Genomic DNA, 24367 nt, shown 5'->3' on the forward strand with positions numbered 1-24367 from the left:
CTCAAACCAGCGGCTGCCTATTCGGGATGGGAAGAACCGCTGGCAGAGAACGCCTGTCGTCCACGGTACCTCCCGAAGCTGCTCTGTCTTTTGTTTTATATTGCCACCTTTTACCCAGTCATTCTTCCAGCTATGCTCCTTCCGGCAGTGCTCTTGGATTCTCCGGACTTGCCGGCAGACATAGTGGCAGCTGTGGCACCGAATGCCATCCGTCTGTGGCTTAGCTAGATGCTCGATTGGAGTAGATGCTGGGCTTGGGAACTGGATCTGTGACAGCTCGACCTGGCTGTGAGTAACTCCTGGGAGATTTAAGATAGTGCTGATGATTTGAGCCCGCTCCTGGGCTGTAATAGCTGGGTGTCGAGTCTGCAAATGGGTTGCTACTTCATTAGCAACAACAGCAAACTTACATATTATATATATATAAAGAGAATACTAGGTATTAAAAGTAAATAGCTCTATCTTCTAGGTAGAAGAGGGCTATGGGGACAAGGGAGGAAAGTGAGTAAATAGAAAGAAGTAATAATGTAACATAATATTGAAAGGAATATCTAATTAGCTAAGCCGTGAGGTCAATACGTCTATCTACTGATTGGCTATTTCTACGCTCAGACCAGCCTCACGAGAACTGGGTATAAAAACAATTATGAGTAGATAATGCTGAAATGAGGTGGTATAGAGAAGATAAATAGATATCTAAATTAGCCTAACTCTCAGCTTTTATTGCATGCTGGTTTGACTGATTTTACTATAGAAAACCTCAACGGACTCTACCCCCTGTTATTTCAATGGACTCTACCCCATGTCTTCATTGACTCCACTTTTTTTAACGTGTGGTTTTCAATGGACTCTACTAGAGTCCGTCGTGGAAGGTATGTTAGGCCAACGAGACGACGAAGGACAGCTACGCCCATGCGCCTTCTTCTCACGCAAGCTACACAGCCTAGAACTCAACTATCAAATCCACAACAAAGAACTTATAGCAATCATTAAAGCATTTAAGGAATAGAGACCTCAACTATTAGGAACAAAGTATGAAGTCAAGGTCTATACCAATCATAAGAATCTCGCCCACTTTACTACGTTAAAAGAACTTAATAAATAATAGATTAGATGGTCTGAATTCCTCTCAGAATTCAACTTCAAAATTATCTACTAGAAAGGCAAAGAAAACAGAAGAGCAGACGCTCTCAGCAGGAGACCGGACCACAAAGTCCAGGTACCTGAGGAAACCCGAGTTATCCTCAAGAAGGACAAGAAAGGAGACCTTATGCCAGCAGCCAGACTCTTGATGATGGCCAGAAGAGACAATACCAGCACGACTGGAAGGATGTCTCCTGAAGCCATTAGGGAAATACACTCTGCTCCTGCATATGGCCACTAAGGCGTAACCAAGACATGGAAACGCATCAGACAACACTACGACAAAACGGCTACACAACAAGAAGTATCTTTAGCGATTAGGGACTGTGAGGTTTGCGCGAAAAGCAAACCCAGTCGACATCAGCCTTATAGTAAGATACAGCCGCTCCCAGTGCCGCAAACCGCATAGGAATCTATCTCATTAGACTTCATCACTAAGTTACCCAAGTCCCAAGAACCAATAACCAAGGTCCACTACAACAGTATCCTAGTCATCGTCAACAGACTCACAAAGTATTTGTACTTCATTCCGTACATGGAGTCTAGCACTGCAGAAGACCTCGCCTATAAGTTTCTACAGATGATTATCAGCCAACACGGAACGCCAAAGGAAATCGTATCCAATAGAGATAAGTTGTTCACTTCCAAGTTTTGGAGATCCCTGATCTCGCAGCTTGGATCTGATCACAAAATGTCCACTGCTTTTCATCCGCAAACCAATAGCCAGACAGAACGAATCAATCAGATCATGGAAACCTATCTACGCTGCTACGTCAACTACCAGCAAGACAACTGGGTGCAATTGCTACCTATGGCCCAGTTCGCCTACAACAGCGCAGTAGGAGAAAGTACAAAAGAATCCCCATTCTATCTGAACTATGGATTCAACCCAACAGTCTATGGAGAACCACGACAAGGCCCAGCAGCTCTGAAAGCTGTGGCAGATATCAACAAACTCAAGGAAATCCAGCAAAAGCTACCTAGAGAACTCGAATTCGTGCGCGAACAAATGCGCAAATACGCCAACACCTCAAGAGTTGAGGGACCAACTCTGCAGGAGGGAGATAGTGTATACCTTCTCCGCCGAAACATCAAGACAAAACGACCAAGCGATAAGTTAGACTTCAAGAAACTTGGACCTTTCGAGATCATGAAGAAGGTATCCAACGTCAACTTCAAACTCGCACTACCAGACACTATAAAGTGTCATCCAGTCTTTCATATTTCACTCCTCGAAAAAGCACCAGCAGGTTCACACACAGAAGACTGCATCATTGTGGAACCACTGGAACCAGAATACGAAGTCGAACGAATCATTGACCACCGCAAAAACAACGGAAACACAGAATACCTCGTTAAATGGAAGGGGTACGGACACGAAGACAACTCATGGGAACCCGTCAAGAACCTCCAGCACTCCCAGCAGCTGCTACAGGAGTATCACCAAGCAAGGGACCTAAGTCCGCGAACTCCTCCCCAATCCCGAACTCGGTCCAGGAAGGGTCGTTCTCAACACCTCTAGCCTAAAGATCCTCCACAACGTATCGCTCGTGGGCATCCAATGCAGGAAGAACGTCGTCAGCCTCCTCAAGTTCCTGCATCCCCCGAGCAAACGTCTCCACATAACGCTCCTTAATCAACTTCCAAGTCGTACAAATACGAGCCAAACGACCAGCTGCATCGGCTACCTCCAATTACACCCAAGCAAGCTTCTCATAGAGCGCCAACAGAGCATCGCTAGCCTGCTCCTCCTTTTCCTCCCACTCTTAACGCTAGTCACTAAGACGCTTCACTACAACAAGTCAGAAGCAGCCCACAAAGAAAGACATAACAGGACTTACAGCTTAACGCAACAACTAGTCTATCACAAGGACGCTTCAAATTCTTACACCCATAACAGACCTTTAAACCCTCCGCTATACAATAAGGACGCTTCGCCCGGAAACAGCAAGTACAGGGCATAACGTCAGAAGAACCAAAGCGCTTAAATACGTCATCACAAGTAGAATAAAGAACAGATTTTAAATCTTTCAATTTTTAAACGCGACCTAATATAGTGTCAGCATTATAGAGATCAGGAAGCACAATTAACGCCTCCCCAACCTAGGAGACACCACCTACTTATATTAGTCTAAGGGACCAGACCTTTAAAGAGGGGACCTGATATTACAACCCATTAGGCATAACCAACAAAAGACGCCCCACTAGGATACTAGGCGGTTATAACAACACATTTATATACAGGATCACGGGAACACGCAAGGATCCCTCAGGAACGGAAGAACTATAGTACAGGTCACGTAACGATAAGATAAGAGATTAGATCCGTATAATCAAGATACGGCATCCGTATTCCAGAAAGACGGAAGCCATATGCCAAGGATACGGGAGCCGTACAGGGCATATACGGCACCCAGCAATAGGACTACCCAGGACCTATATATAGGATGGACTCAAGTCCGCTCGAGGACAAACTTTCATAGCTCTTCAGCAATCAACTTATGATTCTCACTTAAGACTTTTAGTTACACCTAAGTGACGATTACTCTACAACTCTTATTGAGGACTTGACTGATCACCAAGCCCTTTGGAGACCTACGATTACTCAACCAGACCTACGGAACGACTTGATACTGTTTACAGTTCTCAATCCCTAACTTACTGCTAACACAAACCCACTGTCAGTTAGCTGGCCGTAACACGTAAATATGCTAATACCTTAAGAGTTGAGGGACTAACTCTATAGGAGGGGGATAGTATATACCTTCTCTATAGAAATATTAAGATAAAACGACTAAGTAATAAGTTGGACTTTAAGAAACTTAGACCTTTTAAAATTATATAGAAGGTATTTAATATTAACTTTAAACTTATACTACTAGACACTATAAAGTGCTATCTAGTCTTTCATATTTTACTTCTTAAAAAAGTACTAATAGGTTTATATATAAAAGACTATATTATTATAGAACCCCTTAAACTAGAATATAAAGTTAAATAAATTATTAACTACTATAATAACAATAGAAATATAGAATATCTCATTAAGTAGAAAGGATATAGATATAAAGATAACTTATGGGAACCTATTAAGAACCTTTAGTATTCCCAGCAGATACTATAGGAGTATTACTAGGCAGTAGGAACCTAAGGTTGGAGAAACCCTCGCCTAGACCAAAGTTTACTAATGATAGGTCGTTAGGGGCACCCTAAAAAGATAAGTCTAATACTATACGTAACTCCTTAGCATCTAACGCACGCTCCTTAGCCTCCCACTCCTCTACAGATTATATACTATAATAAATTAAGTCTAAACTACGCTCTTTTAAGAAACGTTTATATTTCTATAAATGAGATAAACGACCTATTATAGTAGCCAGCTGCGTCTAGAGAAGCTCAAGAGCCTCTTCAGCCTCTTGCTCCTCCTGCTCGATCTTCTTCTGCTCCTTGAAACAACGATTCACTACAGTTATCAGCACAGAAAAAAAACAGAAAACCAAAATAAACGACTTACAAGCGTTCGCCACATCTCCCCTATCACAGTTGGACAGACCACGGCTCGCACATTTGCCGCAGCGCTTGGAGTTTGTAAGGTCCATTTTGCACACCTAGTTAAACTGGAAATACGGAGAGCACGGCATTGCATTATAACCACAGAGATTAACTAATTGACTAAGAGCTTGATGGTTTCGCTTGATCTTAGCATAATGAGCTTCACGAGAAGGCTTAGAAGGTTTTTAAACGCAACCTAATATAGTGTTAGCATTATGGAAATAAGGAAGCATAATTAATAACTCCCCAACCTAGGAGTAACAACCTACTTATGCTGGTCTTAGGGATAAGACCTTTAGAGAGGAGACCTAATATTACGACCTATTGGGCTTAGCTACCAATATAACCCCGCTAGGCTCTTAGCGGCTAACGTGGATATATATAACCTAGTGACATAAAGACGGTTAGGGATCCTCAGAAGGGAAGAACTATAGTATAAGTCATGTGACGATAAGATAAGGATTATTTTAGATCAAAATGATCTAGTTAGACTTAGGGGCTAAACGATCATTCTCGATCAGAATGATCTAGCTTGACCTAAGGTATAAGGGCATATACTAGGGAAAGGACTTGTATATAGGATGGACTTGAGCTCGGCTCAAGAACAGACTTCTATAGCTCTTCAGCAATCAACTTGTGATTCTCACTTGAGACTTTTAGCTATACCTAAGTGATAATTACTCTATAACTCTTATTGAGGACTTAACTAATCACTAAGACCTTTGAAGACCTATGATTACTTAAATAAGCCCTATAGAATGACTTAATACTGTTTATAGTTCTTAATCCCTGACTTACTGCTAACATAAACCCACTGTCAGTTAGCTGGCCGTAATATCCTTCTATTAAGTATTTAATGTTTATACTAGAAAAACGTTAGAAAAGAAAAAAAACATAAAAGTCTTAATACCTATATATAGAAGCTACTAAAATACTATTATATAGCTTCTTTACCTTAATGCACTTATAGTAATAAGATAACCCCTTACTAAATTAATATATAACCTTTATATAGAAATAATAAGTATAAGGCATATCTATATATAAGGAATGAGAATCTATAAACTTAAGAAGCGCTTAATGCTTATAATCTTTTATTTCTATCTTTTAAGACTTTAACTTTTAAATATAACTTAATATAATATTAGTATTATAGAAAATAAAGAAGTAGAATTAATAACTCCCTAACCTAGGAGTAACTACCTACTTATATAAGGTCTAAGAGATTAAACCTTTAGAGGGGAGACCTAATATTATAACCTATTAGGTATAACTAATAAAGAACGCCCTATAAGGATATTAGGCAATTAGAACGTTACCTTTATATATAGGATTATAGGAATATAAGGGGCTTACCTAGAATGGAAGAACTATAGTATAAGTTATATAATAATAAGTAGGACTAACTTTTAATAAGTAGTCCTAGGACTAGGATAAAGATTAGGACTAATATACTAAGGGCGGTCTTAAGGAGGACTAACTCTTAGATTATAGTCTATATAGGAAGAGAAGTATCTAGGACTTATATATAGGATAGACTTAAGTCTAGCTCAAGGATAGACTTCTATAGCTCTTTAGTAATTAACTTTATAACTACCCTTACTAGTACTTTTAGCTATACCTAAGTGATAACTACTCTATAACTTTTATTAAGGCCTTAACTAATCACTAAGACCTTTAAAGACCTATAATTACTTAAATAGCCCTATAGAACAACTTAATACTATTTATAGTTTTTAATCCCTAACTTACTGCTAATATAAACCCACTATTAGTTAGCTGGCTGTAACACCTATTTACCTCTCTCTTTCTTATCTATATTAAATCCCTTACTATTAGCCTAGCTAAATACTTAGCCCCTATAAATACGCTATATAGTAATAAGCTAGAGTTAGAATAGATAAGAAAAATCTCTTATATAGTTTCTAATACTAAATAGCCTTAATAAACTATAAACTACTTTATATACTCTATAGAGGGGTAGGCTTTAAACTAGCGCATTTAAGATATATCTCTAAGCTACTTATAGGTGCTATTCCTACTAAGGCTAGCTACTTAAGCTTTATTTTTACTCTCTATATCTCTTTATATAATTCTTTCTATAAGTAAGGTCTATTTAATCTACTACTATATATATATTCTATATAGATTACTTCTTTTCTATCTCCTATAACTAATAGAGCTATTAATAGTTATATTTTTATAAGTAAGAGATTATAGAGGCTATATTAGTTATTTAATTATTTATAAGTCTTAAGATAAGCTCTCTAATAACTATAATTTAAAAGCCCCCTAGGGCTTCTTTATAAATTACTTTATAATAAGTCTTAAAATAGGCTTAATAACTATAATCTAAAAGCCCCCTAGGGCTTCTTTATAAATCACTTTATAATAAGTCCTAAAATAGGCTTAATAACTATAATCTATAAGCCCCCTAAGGCTTCTTTATAAATTACTTTATAATAAGTCCTAAAATAAGCTCTCTAATAACTATAATCTAAAAGCCCCCTAGGGCTTACTTAATATTTAATAATATAATAGACTTAAGGATTAATAAGCCCCTAAGGGCTTTTCTATTCTAAATATAGCTTTTTAATCTACCTACCTATCTACCTACTTATCTACCCCTATATTCCTTTCTACTATAGATACCTAAAGTAAATAAAATAATATATATAACTATAACTTTATAACCTAGCTTATTCCTAATACTAAACCTCCTTTTCCTTCCTAGCCGCCTAAACCTCCTTTTCCTAGCCTAAACCTCTTTTTCCTAGCCCTAACCCCACCCTACTGGGGCCGTTTGCACCCGCTACTATAATATAAGCCCTATTATTAGTTAGTTAGCTATAATAAATAGCTAGTAGGTATATACCTTATATTAAGAATATAATTATAGGTGCCTCTACTTAGCTAAGATATCTATTATAATATTATTTCTTATACTTACTATTACTAAGTAGCTTAGTAGCTATAGGGCTAAGTACTAGGGCGTTAAGAACTTATTCTTAGCTACTATTTCTACCTTTAGGGGGAGGACTACTACGTTATAGCAAGCAGTAGGTAGAGAGTAGTAGACTTAGGCTTATAAGTAAGCTAGAGAGAATTATAAAGACGCTTACTATCTAACTTAAGGTTGCTTAGATTATACTTACTATAAAGGTAGTAGATAAGAAGTCTTTATAGGGAATTAAGAAGGCAATAGCGACAGTAGTAATAGGATTGGGACCGTTGTTTATAAGGGCATATTCTTTATTAGGAGGAGAAGGCTAATGGCAATGAGGCTAGGGTTAGGATACATAATGAGAACTAGGAATATTTATATTTAAAGTCTAAATCTCTATAGAGTCTTTTAGTTGAACTTAAATGCTCTTTTTTATAGCTTTAAGACTGGCTCACTGCCCGTTATAGCCCAGGGGAATGCGGCGAATTGCTTTTGCTGTCTCGACCCCGATCTCTCACTTAGTAGCGCTTGGTATAACCTTCCCGGCTCGGCGTTAGCTTGTATCTGCGACAATGCAACCGACCTTGCGCAAACCACCCCATGCTGCGTACAACACAGCACGCAACTTACGTCGCACAGATAATCGTAGCACCAATAAATGATCCTTAGAAGAAGACCTTATCTTACCATTTTCAGTAATAATACGGACCTTCCTAAAATTGTGTCGTAGTCATAGTGGGTAGAACACAAATCCATATCACCGGGCAGTAAACGTCCATGAGTATCCCTGTAAGAGTCCGGATCACAATGAAAAACGCAACGTTGGACTGAGAGTTCGACATACAGACCAATCGCACAACACCCCCCCTAGAATTGCACCATGCACAAGGTTCATCTCTCCACGTTATCACGCGAGACGCATCACAAAGATAAGCCATTGGGTCAGCGTGTGCCGCCTTTCTCGTCTGTTATCCTAAAGTTATATCTTGTCGGCCTTCGCTGATGCAATGAGAGCGAGACAAACTGGCGTTGCCACATTATCTTTCAAATCAGGCGCGTTAGCGATCTTTTTCCCATCGTCGGGATCATCGTCGGGATAATTTTGTCTCGTCTTGTCCAGTCTTCTCTATATGCGGATATGTCGGTCTCTAACCCTCTCGGCGATACAATCGTTGCCGGGGCGCTCAACCCTGCTGAGGGAAAGATCGTCTCGGTGCCGAACCATGAGGCCATCAATGAGAAATCCAGCACTCATATGAGTACTCCTGAAAAGGGGCTCAATGCCGAAGTCAAGGAAATTCGGCCTCTTTCAGACATTTCTGATCATGATACGGACGATGGAAGTGAAGACGTCATCATCAGAACTGGCGCGGATGCCGCTGAGCATTTGTTGCCTCTCCGCGACGACTTCCAACCTGCTCTGACTTTCCGAAGTCTCCTTCTAGCCACCTGCCTCTCAGCCTTCCAGGCGGTCATGAGTCAAATCTACACGGTACGCATGCTTTACCATTGCAACAGCAACTTCGTTGCTCTCCATCTGATCGGTTTCCTTCCAGTTCAAACCCACCCAGGTCACCATCTCGGGAACCTTCATCGTTCTCATTGCCTATTTTCTAGGCAAAGCATGGGCCAACTTTCTCCCCCGAGGCGATAAATTCGAAGCTCGGTGGAGGGAGAAGGGCGGGGAAGGTCAACCTCCCCAATGGATTCGGATTCTGTCTTTCTTCAATCATGGACCCTGGAACCTCAAAGAGCATGCTATTTGTGCTATCACAGCAACATCTGCGTCCAACGCCGCCGCCAGTATCCAAGTCTTCGCGGCACAGGACCTTTTCTACGATCTTCCCTTGAGTCCAACTACGGTTGTTTTGAGCGTCATCTCCATTGGACTATTTGGCTATGGCATATGCGGCGTCATGCGACCCATCGCCGTTTGGCATGTTGACGCTGTTTACTGGAGCACTCTACCCACCGTCAAAACACTTCAGGGGCTGCATTGGCAAGACTTGAAGAATTCGAAGCCTCTGCGATGGTTTTGGTACAGCTTTTTCGGTATTTTCGTCTACGAGTTCTTCCCTGCCTACATGTGGCCGTGGCTTAACTCGGTCTCTGTTCCTTGTCTCGCCGCGATGCATGCAACGGGACAGAAGGCTGCTACCCTGACCAATCTTTTTGGCGGTGCGACCAACAACGAAGGACTGGGTCTATTCAGTTTGTCCTTCGACTGGCAATACGTAAGATGATTGTCTCTTTGCGATTTCTCTGTGCACGGATTGATTGACACCTTCCAGATTACTTCGTTCAACACGTCGCTTCCCCTCGCACTGCAGGCCCACGCAGCACTTGGGTACTTCGTGTGTTTCATCGCAATGCTTACCATCTACTACACCAACGCGTGGGACTCCAAGTCTCAGCCATTCATGTCAACGCGTCTTCGCTCTGAGGATGGATCCACGTACCCCATTGCGAAGGTTTTCACTGGTGGCGTACTGAACAAGGATGCTTTGGCAACCTACGGAATTCCTAGGCTTACTGGGAGCTTTGCCTACGCCATGTTCATGGCAAACGCAGCGGTAAGTGTTCCAATCTCTCCCATCCTGGATAGCTATTCGTTTTCTAATTGCGTCGCAGATTGGTGCCTTGATTGCACACTGCTTCCTGTTCTGGGGAGGAGACGTTGTCAAGGCTTACAAGAGCGCGAAGAGTGGTCGATATGAAGACAGGCACCATGCACACATGGCCAAGCACTACAAGGAGACCCCTTGGTGGTGGTATGTGGTAGTCCTTGTTCTCAGCTTCGTTCTAGGAATCATCGTCGTGACCACTCAGAACATCACTCTTCCAGTTTGGGCGTACATTGTGTCCCTGTTGCTTGGGATTTTCATTGCACCTTTGGTGGGTTATCCGTATATACCCTACGCAGGCCTGGACTTTACTAACGTGTACGTAGAGTACTATTTTATACTCTCGATATGGCAACGGAATCGCCACGAACAATCTGTCGAAAATGCTTGCCGGCCTGCTCTTGCCGGAGCGCCCCATTGGCAACATGTATTTTGCCGCTTGGTCACACAACGTCATTTCAAACGCTGTCACCCTTTCCAATGATTTGAAGATGGGCGAATACCGTGCGTAACTCTCGGTGTCTTGCTGCGGCCTTGTCTGACCATGTCATACAGTCAAGATCCCGCCTCGTGTCATGTTCCTGACGCAGGTATACGGCACCATCTTGGGCGGTTTCATTAATTATGCTGTCATGATCTCAATTGTCAACGGAAACCGTGAGCTTCTTGTGGACAGCAATGGTAACAGTGCCTGGAGCGGTGCCACGATGCAGTCCTACAACACCAACGCGACATCTTGGGCTTTGGCACGATACCTCTACAAGATCGGGGGAAAGTACGAAATGGTCCCTATTGGTCTCGGTATTGGTTTTGGAATTGTCGCTCTTCACAGGCTGGTGGTCTACGTAAGTCTCAATCCCGTTGATATGATAATTTGCTGTGTCATTTTCTGTGCTGACACCAAGACATGCAGTTCGTTCCCAAAATTCGTGGGTTCTCTCTCTCGGAGATCAACTTCCCTCAATTCATCCAGTATGCTGGTTTCATCCCGTACAACCAGTCGCAAACTTGCGTCATCTTCAGCCAGATCATCGCGGGGTTTTTTACCCAGTTTTATCTGCGCAACTACCGGCCTAGAATCTTCCGCGACTATTCTTACCTCGTCACCGGCGCTATGGATGGTGCGAGTTTGACGGTGCTATTCATTCTATCATTCGCTGTGTTCGGCGCTGGCGGCTCTTCCAAGCCGTTTCCGATTTGGTGGGGCAACAACGCGAACGGTAATTACGATCTATGCCCATCTTCAGAGTAGATGAAGGATATTCATCTGAGTTCAATGGGAAATTCAATCAAGATACCTCTGCCAGTTGCTCGACGGCAATTGGATTGATGGATATCATGTCTTTCACCTAAGAACGCCATGATATGCACCCATCTACTTGCCGTGAAGCATCCAGCAGAGGCCAGGTCTTTCACGTGCCGAGACACACTTAATAGACTAATTAATTACAATTGTTTTCTGTTTTTGTATACTCTGGAAGAGACCATGTCTGTTTAATGTTGTCGGCGACGTCTGGTTCTTGTTCTTAGCGGTCCAAACCTTTCAGATGTTCAGACTTCATTTACTGTCGACTTCAGATAAATAAGCCTGGAATCAACTTCAGGCTTCACGCTTCGCTATCTCCAGCACGAGTCAGGCATAGAAGTGATCTATCAATGAAGTACGGTGCCACGGCCACCGTCCTTTTGCCGGGGCGGCATTATCTGCTGCTATGGTTGAATGTGGCCTCACTTTTGCCGACGCAACTCTGATCCAACCCCGTTGAATGCAAACAAATTAGGAGTGAACTCTGGTACTCTTACAATAACACCCGCTTTGCACAGGTCGAGAATTCTGGCAGTCACTTCCTCCACCGACTCTAATCCCGACTCTAGACTTTTCAGATACAAGGCCAGGCCTGCCACGTGAGGCGCAGCCATAGACGTACCGGTTAAAGCAACATCTTTCCCCGCCTCCAGAGACAATGAATACACATCAACTCCGGGGGCATACAGATCGACTTTCGACCCGAAGTTGCTATAGCTCAGCACCGTGTTATTTGCAGCGCTGGCCGCTACAGTGATAGCACTGGCAGTTCCCGCTGGGGACACACGGTCGACGTCAACTCCTGCGTTTCCTGCCGATACGACTGAAAGGACTCCCTGCTCAGATGCTGCGTGCACCAGGTTGTTGAATGCCCAATTTGTTGGACCACCTTAAAGAGCAGTGAGTTGTGGGACTTGACCTATGCTCACATGGAGATTGGACTCACCTAAGCTCATATTGATCACAGAAACAGCTGCCCGTCCTGGTGTAGCGGTGATGTTGTTTACGGCCCATGAAAATCCTTCCATAAAGTGCGACATAACACCCTAGATTCGTCAGTCTCACAACGCCAAAGCAAAAGTTGTCTCAACCTACCTGGCCAGGCGCAATCACTTTCACTGCGATGACACGGGCCTTTTTTGCGATTCCCCATGTTTTCGATGCAATGGTGCCAGCAACATGGGTGCCATGACCGGTGCTGTCTTCAAACGGAATATCAGGATAGACTGTGTAGCCCAATTCGGCACGTCCCTCAAAGTCGGGGTTGTCGACCCAGACTCCAGTGTCAATGACGTATGCGTATGTGCCCTCTCCACCATTTTCATCGTAACGATATTCGAATCCGTCGCGGAGGTTGGCACTCGCGTTGATCGATGCTTCGTGGGAAATAGCGCCCAAGCCCCATGTAGCCTCCGTTTGGGAGATGAGCTCAAACGGATAGATGGGCATATCGGGCTCAATGCGATCTACCTATTCGATCGTTCAGCTTCGCTATGATGATTCACGTTGGACCTTAACTCACATCTTGATTCGCTTCGATCTCCATAACCATTTCTTCGTCAAATGACCCAGCATATGCGTGAAAGAGACCGATGTCAAACGTCTTTTCGACGCCTGCAATGGTACGAGCTGAGAGGCTCCTCCTCTTATGTACATCCCGTACCCAACTGAGATGGCTATCAACAGTTGCACTCGAGATTCCTGGTTTCAAACTGACAATGTACTTGTCTGGGATGGCGCGGTTGTCGGTACGGAGCGTATGCCCCAGGACAACTGAAATGCCGCTAACGAGATAGTACAACTGTTGTCGCATTTTGTTGCCTTTTTGATGTGAAAGTGTCCAGAGTTGAAGTTGCGTGTGCTGACAGCTACTTTCTTGTCCCATGAAGCATCCTTCTTTATGTTAAATGGGAAATCATGCAATCCAAGCATAGTATGTCCTCGAGAGGAGCCCAATGCTTGGCTTTCTCGTATTTTTCTATCGCTAATCCTCAATAGGTAGGTCAACAAGGATGATTGACCAGGAAGCTTGACCGAATGATACCTTACCAACCGATCATATCCAACCGGTCAATCATAATTGATTTCTACCTTTATGATCATCTGCCAGAAAAGCGAGGATCACTGGGAAAATGTTCATGCTTAAGAATATATTTTTTATGAACAGGATTCTGCCCTCCGCCGAAAAGTTTACTGCCCCTTGTCTTAACTTCTCCCAAGAACTTACGCAGGGTTAATACACAATTCGTCGAGTGAAGGGTGGATGCAACGCATGAGGCGTACTGTTGCCCTTGATTTACAACGAATAGAGCCTTTCCCAGATCAACACTTCACTCGATCTTGGTTTGCGTGATCCAATTCAGATTTTAGACAGGAGGATTTGTTAACAACATGTTGTAGTGTTGCAGGCAATGTTACCCAATGTATGTCAGAAAAGATCTGCAATCTTCCAATCAGTTTCCCCGATGGCGTGGACTTCGGCACAGTCTCAACAGCCAAAACGCTAAAGGTAACCCCCTAAAAGGGCTTTAGGAGGCTGTCTTGTTCATCACCACTCCAGAAGGGTCTCGGGTGACCTCATCGCCCCACTGAGCCTCCCAGCCGTTCTCAGCTAGATACTTTTTCCAAGCCTCGTCGTCGTCGTTCAAACGACGGGACACATCGGGGATGACGAACAATGCAATCAGTGCACCCAGTACAGCGAACCCGGAACCAATTAGGAAGGCAACTTGGTTGCCCTTAGAAGGCGTTTCCGTGTAGGAGTTGAGAATGGCGGTGAAAACCTTGAATTCTTAGCATCGGAGCTGCTTTATTTTTGCAAAAGGCAAAGGTTTTGGACTCACCTGAGTGCCAATAGCAGCACCGGCCTTGGAAAAAGCTGAGATGAACCCCATCATTTGACCTCGAATAGACGTGGGGAAGCATTCGGAGGCAGTCAAGACCACCGTACTAGTCACGTATTAGTTTGCCTGCCCCAGCTGATGATATCAATTCAGAATCACTTACCTTCCAGGTCCAACTTCGCCCAAAGTCAAGAAGATTCCGTATAGAACAACAAACAAGGGGAATACATTCTGAATTGGGTTCATGGCTCCACCCAAAACGAATCCCAGAATTGCTTGGAGGGTGAACCCCAGGGCCATGGTTTGTCTTCTGCCAATCTTGTCGGAGAGATATCCGCCAATGAACTGAATTCTTCGTTAGCTGACATCATTGGTATGAATACAATCGGGGTTAGCGACTTACCGGTCCCGGGATGTAGAAGCAGTTGATTACAACACCCCATCCGAGTGTCTTTACAAGGCTATCGCCGGCATTCGCCCTGGACATGATTGTGGAACTGAAAATGCCGAATGGAATACTGATCCAGTTGTACAAGAACCATGTAGAAGCCGAGCCAAGCAGTGGTCTCCAATATCTTTTCAGCGCCAGCCAGTAGGGAGTTCGCTGTTTGCGCATTGCTGATTTGCGATAAGCTGTTGAGACGGCCATGCGCATGCGAAACCAGAAGATGAGAAGAGGAGGGGCCATTCCGAGAGCAAATGAAGTTCGCCAAACAATGTGGTACTTTGAAACTTCTTGGCCAACGCAAAGCAGAAGCAGCAGAGGCACCAAAGCTCCCCATATGTATCCCAAACTGCTGGAAAGGTCTGCCAGCATTGCAAACATGAAGCCGCGTCTTTTACGGTACTTGGCGTCTTCATCCGTAGCTTCAGCAGCACCAGCACCAGATACCGGATATTCGCCTCCAGCTCCCACGCCGGCGACGCCGCGAGCAATAATGAGCATCCAGAACATGCCCGTCGGCGTGTTTCCACTTGCTGCGGTAGACAGGGTGATTCCGAGGACCAACAACAAAGTTGTAGCTACGGCGCCAGTCTTTCGACCCAGTTGATCCACGATAACACCAAACAGCAACATGCCCACAATCATGCCAATCAAAAATGCATTCGAAAGACGCTGATATATAGTTGAAGTCAGATCGTCGGGATAGAGAATTGCCAGCAGCAACTCAACATTTCCAATAACGGCGGCATTGCTGCGCACACAATTGTCAGTCACAATGGGACGAGGGCGGGACGAAACACACAAAGACGGCGTGTTGGGTGTAATCATACTATCCATCAGAACCAATTGCCAAACCTGAGAATAAAACCATGAGCCAGACAGATACAGTACTGTAGTACGTCTTTTCTGGTTCTTCGGCTACGACATCGATTTCATCTTCTTTGCCAACATTGCTGGCTATTCTCAATTCTTCGGTAGCGGTCTTATCATTCCCGATCCCAGAGGGAGAAGAGGCTGTTGTCATGTTGGCGTTGTGAGTTGAATCTGCTGTCATGGGAATCAACCACGCATCAGGTTCGAGGAAAGGACAGAAAGACTTGGCTTGCTGAAGAGGGAAGCGAAACGGGGGACGCGTCTAAGACGCATCAGCCAGATATCCGTGGCGGGCCACTCATTTTACATATTGCCGCGGTTGGACGCAACCCAAGCCTCCGGCCCGGGTTTTTCAGGTCATCGACAAATGATGTAGAGCGATTGGAGTCCTATCTGTTGGTCCGGTCCGGCGATGTAACCCGAGGAAAACTCGCCAGCGTTATCGACACCCATGTCAGTGGTACGAGAACTAATAGGTGCAGCAAATGTTACACAGTAGGTGTTGGACCTGCTCTGCGGCTGGCATGACTCGTGTGGGGATTATTTCCCAACTGGGAACTGATTCGCAGGTGCTGCACCCCGGAGAGGGGTTGGGGCCGGTGGGCGAGGTCGGACAGCCTCCGACAGGCCCCCCGACTTCCGACTTCTCGGCAAATGATCTTCTTGTCTCTTTACTTGCCGCCATCTTCTCTGCATGCACAGCAGATCGAACCAAGAATTGCAAACATCATTCTTCTTTCCAATTACTTGGAGATGTCGGGCTCAGAGAGAAAACAACAAACAGCGTCCCGCGCCCCGGCCCGACCGCCGCAGCCACCCACACGCCGCTCCCGACTACTTCCTTTGGTCGCGACATCTTTGTTTCTCCTAGCGACCAGCTTCTACTCGTCCTCAATTTACCATTACAATCAGCCTACCGGATTTCAAAAGGTTCAACAATGCGCCATTGATAATCTGAAATCCGACTTGTCGTTTCTCAACTCCGCTGTACCCATTGCCGCAGATGAGTTCATCGAGCGAAGGGATCGTCTTGCGAAGGCCTTGGCAGCATCCAACATCGACGCCTTTGCCCTCGAGCCCGGTTACACCTTTCAGTAAGCTCACATGATCTGTTGAGAGTTTTAGACTGTTGCCTAACTCGTGTTAAGGTACTATGGTAATATATCTCAAGTCGACTGGGAGCCCTGGGAGCCTGAGGAACGGCCGTTCCTCATGTTGGTCATGCCCCAGACGTTGCCGTCCGGTGAAATTACCGGTAAGACTGCGTTCTTGTCACCTCACTTTGAGGAGGGCCGCGTACGCATGCTCGGTATCCCTTCCAGAGACGAGGAGCTAGACATTGTCATCTGGGAGGAGCACTGGAACCCGTACAGCACGCTGCTCAAGTCACGTCTTTTCGACGGCCGCAAGGCTAAAATTATGGTCGATGAAGAGATGCGCGACTTTATTGTCCGCGGCTTGGATTCTGTCGGCTTTGAGACCGTCGGTCTGAACCCCGAAGTGGAGCTTGTGCGCCAACAGAAAAGCCCCGCCGAAGTGGAGCTCCTCCGCGCCGTGAACACCGGGACTGTTGTTGCCGTCCGGGCCATGCGGCCTTGTCTGGTCCCTGGCCTCACCGAAAATGATGTGACAGACATCTTGAACAATGCCTTGCTCTCTATCGACTTCTCTTTATTCTTCAACATCGTCTTGTTCGAAGAACATGGGGCATTGCCACATGGTGGCTTCGTTACTGGGTGGAAGAAGCTGACACCCGAGAGCATGGTGGTCATAGACGTCGGTGCCCATTACTTGGGGTACAGTTCAGACATTTGTCGAAGTTTCTTCATTGACCCGCCGGAGACTCGCTGCAACAGCGCAATTGGCAAGCTTCTAAGATGGTTTGGATCTGGGAAGTCGTACTCCGCAACGCACGAGAATAAGGGGGACTCAGAGCTCCGCGCTGAGAAATTGAAGGTCTGGGACATTGTTTTGGATGCCCAAACTGCGGCTGCTTCAGCTTTCAAGCCCAACAACACGGCAGCTAGTGTGGACATTGCCGCTCGTCAAGTTATCGAAAACGCAGGCTACGGGTACGGCTTTACTCACCGCTTAGGCCACGGCATCGGAATCAAAGGTGCGTATGAGTGTTGGATTTCTAAGCTCGATGGCTAACATTTTAAAGCACATGAGTCTCCATACTTGAACAAGTGGAATAAGGATGTGCTACTGCAGCCAGGCATGACTTTTACAAATGAGCCAGGCATCTATCTCGAGAACCGATTCGGAGTACGACATGAGGATATCTATCTGGTTAGAGAGTCGGGCGAGGCAGAGCTTCTTACTGGACGCAGAGCCACAGGTCCCTACGATCCATGATCAACTCCCTTAAGATGACAGATGTCAAAGCATGACATTCCGGGATGCGCTGGGGTCAATTTCATGCTGATGTAACCTGTGAAGACTAGCAACTGCTTAACCAAAAAACCTGTCTTGTTGATCATTCATCGACTACATGTCTCCGCGGTGAAGTATACTTCGAAAAGAACATCATGGTTCCTCATCGTCTAACCCTTCCGACACCATGCTGATCGGCAAATTTGTACCCGGACGCAACTGCTTAGACCTTGTTCAAGAAGTACTTTGGCTGAGGCACCCTGCTCTGACTGTAACATCAACGTAATCACCAAATCAGCTTGGATGATTCTTTCACGAATCTGGGCCAGTCTAGCCTAACTTTAAGCGGCTGAACGTTCCAGGTTGATCGGGTGCAAGTCTCCGCGAACCAGCGGGAATAGTTGAAACAATAATGATCAAGAGTCAATGTGACCAGCTACAACTCATCATGGCTTGTATTCTCTTCCTCTTGAGACACCACCGGCATTTGACCATTCCAAGGCTGGACGTTGCCTTCCGATATATCGACAATGAACTGCTCCACCGTCTCCGCATTGATTCTTCCGTTGTGCGGGAAGGCGTGTCCAGTTTGTGGATTCTGAAGCGCCAGGCCTTCAGATGCATCTTTCGCAAGCCCAAGGCCCAAAAGCATGTCCGCGTATTCAGAAGAATCCACAGTGACAAAGGTCAGGTACTCGGAGAACCTTTTTGCGAGTGGCCTGATCTCAGTCACGTATTCGTCCCGCCGCACGTCGTCAGAGGTGAAGAAGTAGACTAAAGACTTGCCACCCTGCATCCAATGAGAAGTTGCCCGAAGGTTGGTCAGTGATACTCACACTCAAGTAGTCTATCTCATTCCTCCGCGTCAAGAGGGCCACAAGTGGTGTTTTGCATCTGTGAACAAGTGTTTGCAATGCATCAACTGAGGAAAGATCATTTGCGTTGAACTGGAGGCTGTCGATGTTGTTGTAACAGCTGACGCTGGAATCCGGTACCGAAGTATGGGCGAGTCCGAATGAGTAACGATCGCGGTAATGCGTGGCCAGATTATCAAATCGCACGCGCAGACTCTCATCATAAGGCGCTAAGCGAGCCACGAATACGATGCCATCCCCTTTGTGAAAGCTCTCTACAGCCTCGTCTTTGAGTTCGGATATCGTTGGCCGCTTCATTCGTTGCACGAACGCCATGATGCTGGAGTTTGTCAGCCTGCAACCTCATGAATCAGTCTGGTGCCGATCTTGACGCATACTCTTTTGCTCTTCGGGGCCCACGGTATCTCTGCATTGTGCCGTTTGTGCCATAAAGACGAATTGTTGGGAAAGAAGATATTTCTGTCTCGTCACAGAGCTTGCGGTTCCGGATACAGTTTACCGAGATGGTGTTGAGGTGTTTTTCTCGAATGCTGTCCCATTCAGGCTCGAATCCTATGCTTGCTAGACTGCTAGAATTTCCACATCAGTATATACGATAAGATCTCCATGTCCGCGGCAGGTTTCATCTTACTTTGTCGGCTAGAGACGGATTCGAACGTTGTTCAGTAAGAAGGATGGAGTCATGGGGTTGAGAGGTGCTCACATTGACAACTGCGGTGGGTTAGACCTCTTGTGAACTTGGAGAGCTGAAATGATGGACTTACAAGCAATGAGTGCCGGTACGTCTTGCCCAAGAGATGTGCGGAATTCGTTTTCAGTTGCATACTTCCAACAATGGCCACACTGGGCAGCGGCGAGAGAGACAAGGATACGGTTCAGGAACATTTCTGCGGATTGCTGAAGCTGTGGTATTCAGCCCATGTTGAAGATGGAAACCGGACGTTGAAAAAGACTTGGAGAGCTTTGGATTGGAACTGGTTCAGGGGTGTTACCCCAGTGAAGTTGGGGGCTGACGCCCCGTAATCGCGCCGTTTTACGCTCCCAGGCCATGCAGATCAGACAAGGAAGCCCCTGAACTAAACGCCAAACCCCTCGTACCATTCAGATATCAGCTTGCCAACGCTCGCCCCAAAACACATTGGGTTTCAAAAGCTCCTTTGTTGGATCCATCATCCGATTCAAAATTTTAGACTTGATTGATAACGGAGAACATTCCTCAAGTTTGAACTCCAATTCATCATATTCATCTTTGGCCGCTATCGTACGCAGGCGGCATGATGGGCTTCCTCACGACAGGTACTTTGGCGCTTGCGATCACTTTGGTCCTTTCCGTGGCGGCGGGGCAAGATCAGAAGCCGCTGTCCGGCTATGAGTGCACTCACCCTCCGTACAAGATCCATATGGTTTCCAAATCACCGCTGGTCATTTACATCCCCGATTTTATCACGCCCGCCGAGAGAGAACACCTTCTGGAACTAGGGTACGTTGCTGCGCCTGTCGGACTTCCTCTCCCGTGCTCGCAACTAACCAGCGATCAGAAGCGAGACTTTCACGCATTCAGGAGTAATTGACGCGGCCGGCGGCAAGACTACCCATCAAGTCCGCACGTCACAAAGCACCAGTCTGTGGAGGGATGATGTAGTCCGTTGCATAGAGGAGAGAGCAATAGCTTTCCAGGGCTACAGTGTCCCGAAGAATCACATTGAGCCTCTACAGTTGGTGAAGTACGGCGAAGGTCAGCGTTACCACTTTCACACTGACTGGTTCACCGATCCCAAACACACCACGGCTTCACAGGGTGGTAACCGAATTTCATCGTTCTTTGGTTACGTTTCTGCGGTCAACGTCACGGGCGGAGGAACCAACTTTCCTTTGCTGGACGCGCCGCAAGACGAGCGCTGGTGCAATTTCGTCGACTGCGACGAACCATGGGAAAACGGAGTGACCTTTCGTCCCATTGAGGGAAACTTCGTCTACTGGGAGAATCTACTTTGGGACGGTAGCGGTGACCAGCGCAACTTGCACGCTGGGCTGCCTGTGGTGAGCGGACAAAAGGTTGGGATGAACATCTGGACGAGACAAGCACCACTGAGCAAGGAATTGCGAGGAGACGATTAGCTGTGGCTTGAGGCTTAAGCGTAGTGTTTATAGACACGTTGGACAGGCCCAGATGTCCTAAGCGATGGCAGTTATATGATTTCAAATCAGCCCCTCCCTATCGCCGTGCTATTGCTAATGTTCATGCTTGTCTCCGTGGAATTCCATACTTGGTCTATACACTCTCAACGGGAGATGAAACCTCATTTGTCGTGTTGTTTCGAGCCTCGAATACCCTTTCTTGAGTGAAATTGCCCATTTGGCGGTTTCTGTTGAGTGAGTCTCGCAATGCCAACCATCGAACCTCTTGCCGAAGATGGCGTCTTCCCGTAGAGATCCAAGTACGAATACACTCGTCGATTCTCGCTCCAGCGTCAATCTATCTGATGCGACTGCTGCCAGTGCTCACTTTTCACGTCCTCCATGATTTCGTTTCTGGGGCACTGAAAGTATTGAACAGCTCTAGAAATTGCGTTTTTAGATTGGCGGTTTCTGCACTCTTTTCTTAAGCTGATCGTTTTTCTTTTTTCTCTCTATTGGGAAAGCCAAAGCCATTTCAAACCACTGGTACACATCCATAGCAAGAACTCGTTATAAATGAGGTTGAAGCTCAGCAGGCAGCCTTTGAAACCAGACTGTTCGACGCTGTTAGGGATCATAACCGTGACCCCGTCTTTAGAACACGCTATTCAAGACGTCGTAGGCCAAAAACATCATAGCAGGGAGCCGCCAAGTAACTAACCCTCTACAGCTCTCAACCCTAGAATCAAGTGCCTCTTATTCGACGGCGAAGTGGTAGGATCTGTGCTGGACTACGGGGGAAAGTATGTATGAACCTCACTCAAAGCCTAAGCTTTATCTATCTAACTACTTCACGTAAAGCTCCACGCGTAACCTGCGTTCAAGATATTGTGCAGTATTTTTGGCATCTTCTAACTCTCCCTTGCTTCTTGGCTGGTGCTGTTGGGCTTGGTGCCGCAGCTAAATTCGCGACGCGGTGCCGCAGTACCGCTGCAGAAGGCCATTCCAGGCCTGTGGTGACACCCGTCACACGCGAAACCGAGAGCCAATTTCTCTTAGGCTCCCCTATATCTGTGTTTCCTAAGGTCGTGTAATACCACTCCCAGCAGCCATTTGCTATAGGCTTTAAGGTTTATTATTCCAATCACTATGGAATGCTAACTAACGCGGGTGTATTTTAATACTATTGCCTCTAGTACCTTATAGTTTTATAGAACTGCTGCTAGTAGTGATACCTCACTAAAACTAACGCACTCTACTAATAGCCTTTAGGCTACTTATCTATAGGCTAGTTAGGACTTATATTATAAATTATACTTATTTAATTTTAATTACTACTACTACCTCTATTATTAATAATACTAATTATATTAAACCCTTATATTATTTAGACTAAACGCTATAATAGAGACTTCCTTTTATTAATATAGTTAATAAGCAAGTGGATCAGATAAGCAAGTAGATTAGCCAATAGCAACTATAGCATATTTATAACTAATAACTAATATTAAGCAAATTAATTTAATACAAACTAGTTAAGATCTTCTTCTTTAGATATTTCTTTAGCAAATTAATATATTTACGCATTATAACTAGTGTTCCTATAGACGCTATATTGCTATTAGCCTATCTCTATTCTCAGTTAGTAACTACTACTCTAGCGCGTTTCCTCCTCAATCTGAGCTATAGCCTCTCTCTATAATTAAAGGTCCTCTACTTTAGCTATAGTGAGACTTCCTCCTTATTTAAGATATATTTTCTTAGCCCTCTAGTGTCTATTAAGTAGGTTATTCTCCTCTTAAAGGATCTAGACCTTAGACCTTAATAAAGCAATCTAGTATATAAATCTATATACCCCCTTTAATAGATACTCTATAGCTTTAATAATTAAAGTTAGTAAGCTATTTTAATAGTGGGAAATTCTCCTCTTAATGAGTTTAAACTAAGAAGATGCTTCTATTAGGTTATTTAGTATTTAAGAAGTCTATATGGGGGGTGTTATTAGGAGGGACCCTAGAGGTATTAGAGTATATAACTTAATATTAAGCTTTAATAGTATACTTTCTATACTAAGAGGGATAAGCCTAGCCCCTCTAAAACCTCCCTAGATATTTTTAACTATAAGGGCTTATATAAAAGCCTTATAAAACGTAGGGAAGAAGTCTTCCTTTATAATATAGGTATTGCCTTAGCGTATTTTATCCTTAATTTATTAACTATATACCTTCTTTAGTAGTCTAAAATACCTAACGTCTAAAGGCTAAAGTAAATAAGAGGAATAGGCTAGTATATAAAGTATAATAATATTATTTTCCTTATAATATATCTTAAAGTTAATAGTATAGTAACTTTTATACCTATTAATAATAAGGAGGTAATATCTACTACTTATATATAGTTTTATATACTAATTAAAGTACTAAAGCTAATTTAAGCCTCTTTTATTTATTATCTATCCGTTTTTAAACGTTATAATAACCTAGTTATATAGGAGACCTATTTCTATATACTAGGTAGAGAAGTAATATTACCCTAAAACGATAATATATAGCGGAACGCTATAGCCTAATAAACTAATAGCCTAAATAACTATAACCTATTTATAATTAATAGGCTATATTATTTTTATATTTAAACGCCTCTTAGCACTTATTATAACCATTCTAAATATAATCTAGCCTATTATAAACCTAATCTTATTAAAGTTATAGATATCTAAGTCTATAATACTATATTTTATAATTATATTTACTATAAGCTAAAACTATATATTTATTACGTCTAGGTCTTTATATTAAGCCCTCTTATAGTTATACTTATAAAAAAAGCGCGTCTAGAGCTATAGTTATTACTTAATAAAGTTTAAGGCCTAATACTTCCTAATAGGGGGTATATTATAGTTAGTAAGTAGTTAATTAGCTATATCTTCTATACTACTAATATAGGGAGGAAATAATTAGGAATCTAGGTTGAGAATATACTTAACTAGCTTCTCTTCTTTAAGTATAGTTAAATTTTATAACTTAGGTATAATATTATATTATAATCTCTTTCCCTCTAAATAATAGCATAAGGTTAAAAAGAGCACTAAGTAGATATAAGATATAGCTTAAATACTAAGAGTTAGTATCTTCTTAATAGCTTAAATTGCTAAGTTTATCTAACCTTTATTACTCTATAATGATATATTTAGTTATAGTGTAACGTAATATAGAAGTTAGAAGATAGTTTCGCGCGGTCGGCTGATCTACTCGCTTATCTAATCCAC

At 44.0% G+C, this 24367-nt stretch overlaps 6 protein-coding genes across 6 annotated transcripts; 3 read left to right on the forward strand and 3 right to left on the reverse strand.

Annotated features, from left to right (window-relative positions):
• Window positions 1-8777: 8777 nt before the first annotated feature.
• On the forward strand, window positions 8778-11515 carry CkaCkLH20_07943 (OPT oligopeptide transporter; the record flags this gene model as incomplete). The annotated part of the gene is made up of 7 exons (XM_038890658.1): window positions 8778-9131; window positions 9196-9873; window positions 9931-10212; window positions 10271-10534; window positions 10590-10767; window positions 10819-11108; window positions 11177-11515. The coding sequence occupies 7 exons, from the start codon at window positions 8778-8780 to the stop codon at window positions 11513-11515; spliced, it is 2385 nt and encodes a 794-aa protein (XP_038743841.1).
• Window positions 11516-11991: 476 nt separating this feature from the next.
• Window positions 11992-13382, reverse strand: CkaCkLH20_07944 (uncharacterized protein; the record flags this gene model as incomplete). Its single annotated transcript, XM_038890659.1, has 5 exons — window positions 11992-12134; window positions 12192-12344; window positions 12516-12615; window positions 12665-13039; window positions 13092-13382. 5 exons carry the CDS (start codon window positions 13380-13382, stop codon window positions 11992-11994), a joined length of 1062 nt encoding a protein of 353 aa, XP_038743842.1.
• A 715-nt stretch (window positions 13383-14097) lies between these two features.
• On the reverse strand, window positions 14098-15881 carry CkaCkLH20_07945 (major facilitator superfamily transporter; the record flags this gene model as incomplete). Its single annotated transcript, XM_038890660.1, has 5 exons — window positions 14098-14352; window positions 14413-14518; window positions 14576-14757; window positions 14816-15608; window positions 15688-15881. 5 exons carry the CDS (start codon window positions 15879-15881, stop codon window positions 14098-14100), a joined length of 1530 nt encoding a protein of 509 aa, XP_038743843.1.
• Window positions 15882-16384: 503 nt separating this feature from the next.
• On the forward strand, window positions 16385-18088 carry CkaCkLH20_07946 (metallopeptidase family M24; the record flags this gene model as incomplete). The annotated part of the gene is made up of 3 exons (XM_038890661.1): window positions 16385-16824; window positions 16879-17846; window positions 17895-18088. The coding sequence occupies 3 exons, from the start codon at window positions 16385-16387 to the stop codon at window positions 18086-18088; spliced, it is 1602 nt and encodes a 533-aa protein (XP_038743844.1).
• A 454-nt stretch (window positions 18089-18542) lies between these two features.
• On the reverse strand, window positions 18543-19866 carry CkaCkLH20_07947 (uncharacterized protein; the record flags this gene model as incomplete). Its single annotated transcript, XM_038890662.1, has 5 exons — window positions 18543-18896; window positions 18943-19300; window positions 19359-19550; window positions 19629-19692; window positions 19746-19866. The coding sequence occupies 5 exons, from the start codon at window positions 19864-19866 to the stop codon at window positions 18543-18545; spliced, it is 1089 nt and encodes a 362-aa protein (XP_038743845.1).
• Window positions 19867-20255: 389 nt separating this feature from the next.
• Window positions 20256-21099, forward strand: CkaCkLH20_07948 (2og-fe oxygenase family protein; the record flags this gene model as incomplete). The annotated part of the gene is made up of 2 exons (XM_038890663.1): window positions 20256-20461; window positions 20520-21099. 2 exons carry the CDS (start codon window positions 20256-20258, stop codon window positions 21097-21099), a joined length of 786 nt encoding a protein of 261 aa, XP_038743846.1.
• Window positions 21100-24367: the final 3268 nt, after the last annotated feature.

The sequence above is a fragment of the Colletotrichum karsti genome (assembly GCF_011947395.1).
Source record: "Colletotrichum karsti strain CkLH20 chromosome Unknown Scaffold26, whole genome shotgun sequence".
Lineage (NCBI taxonomy): Eukaryota > Fungi > Ascomycota > Sordariomycetes > Glomerellales > Glomerellaceae > Colletotrichum > Colletotrichum karsti.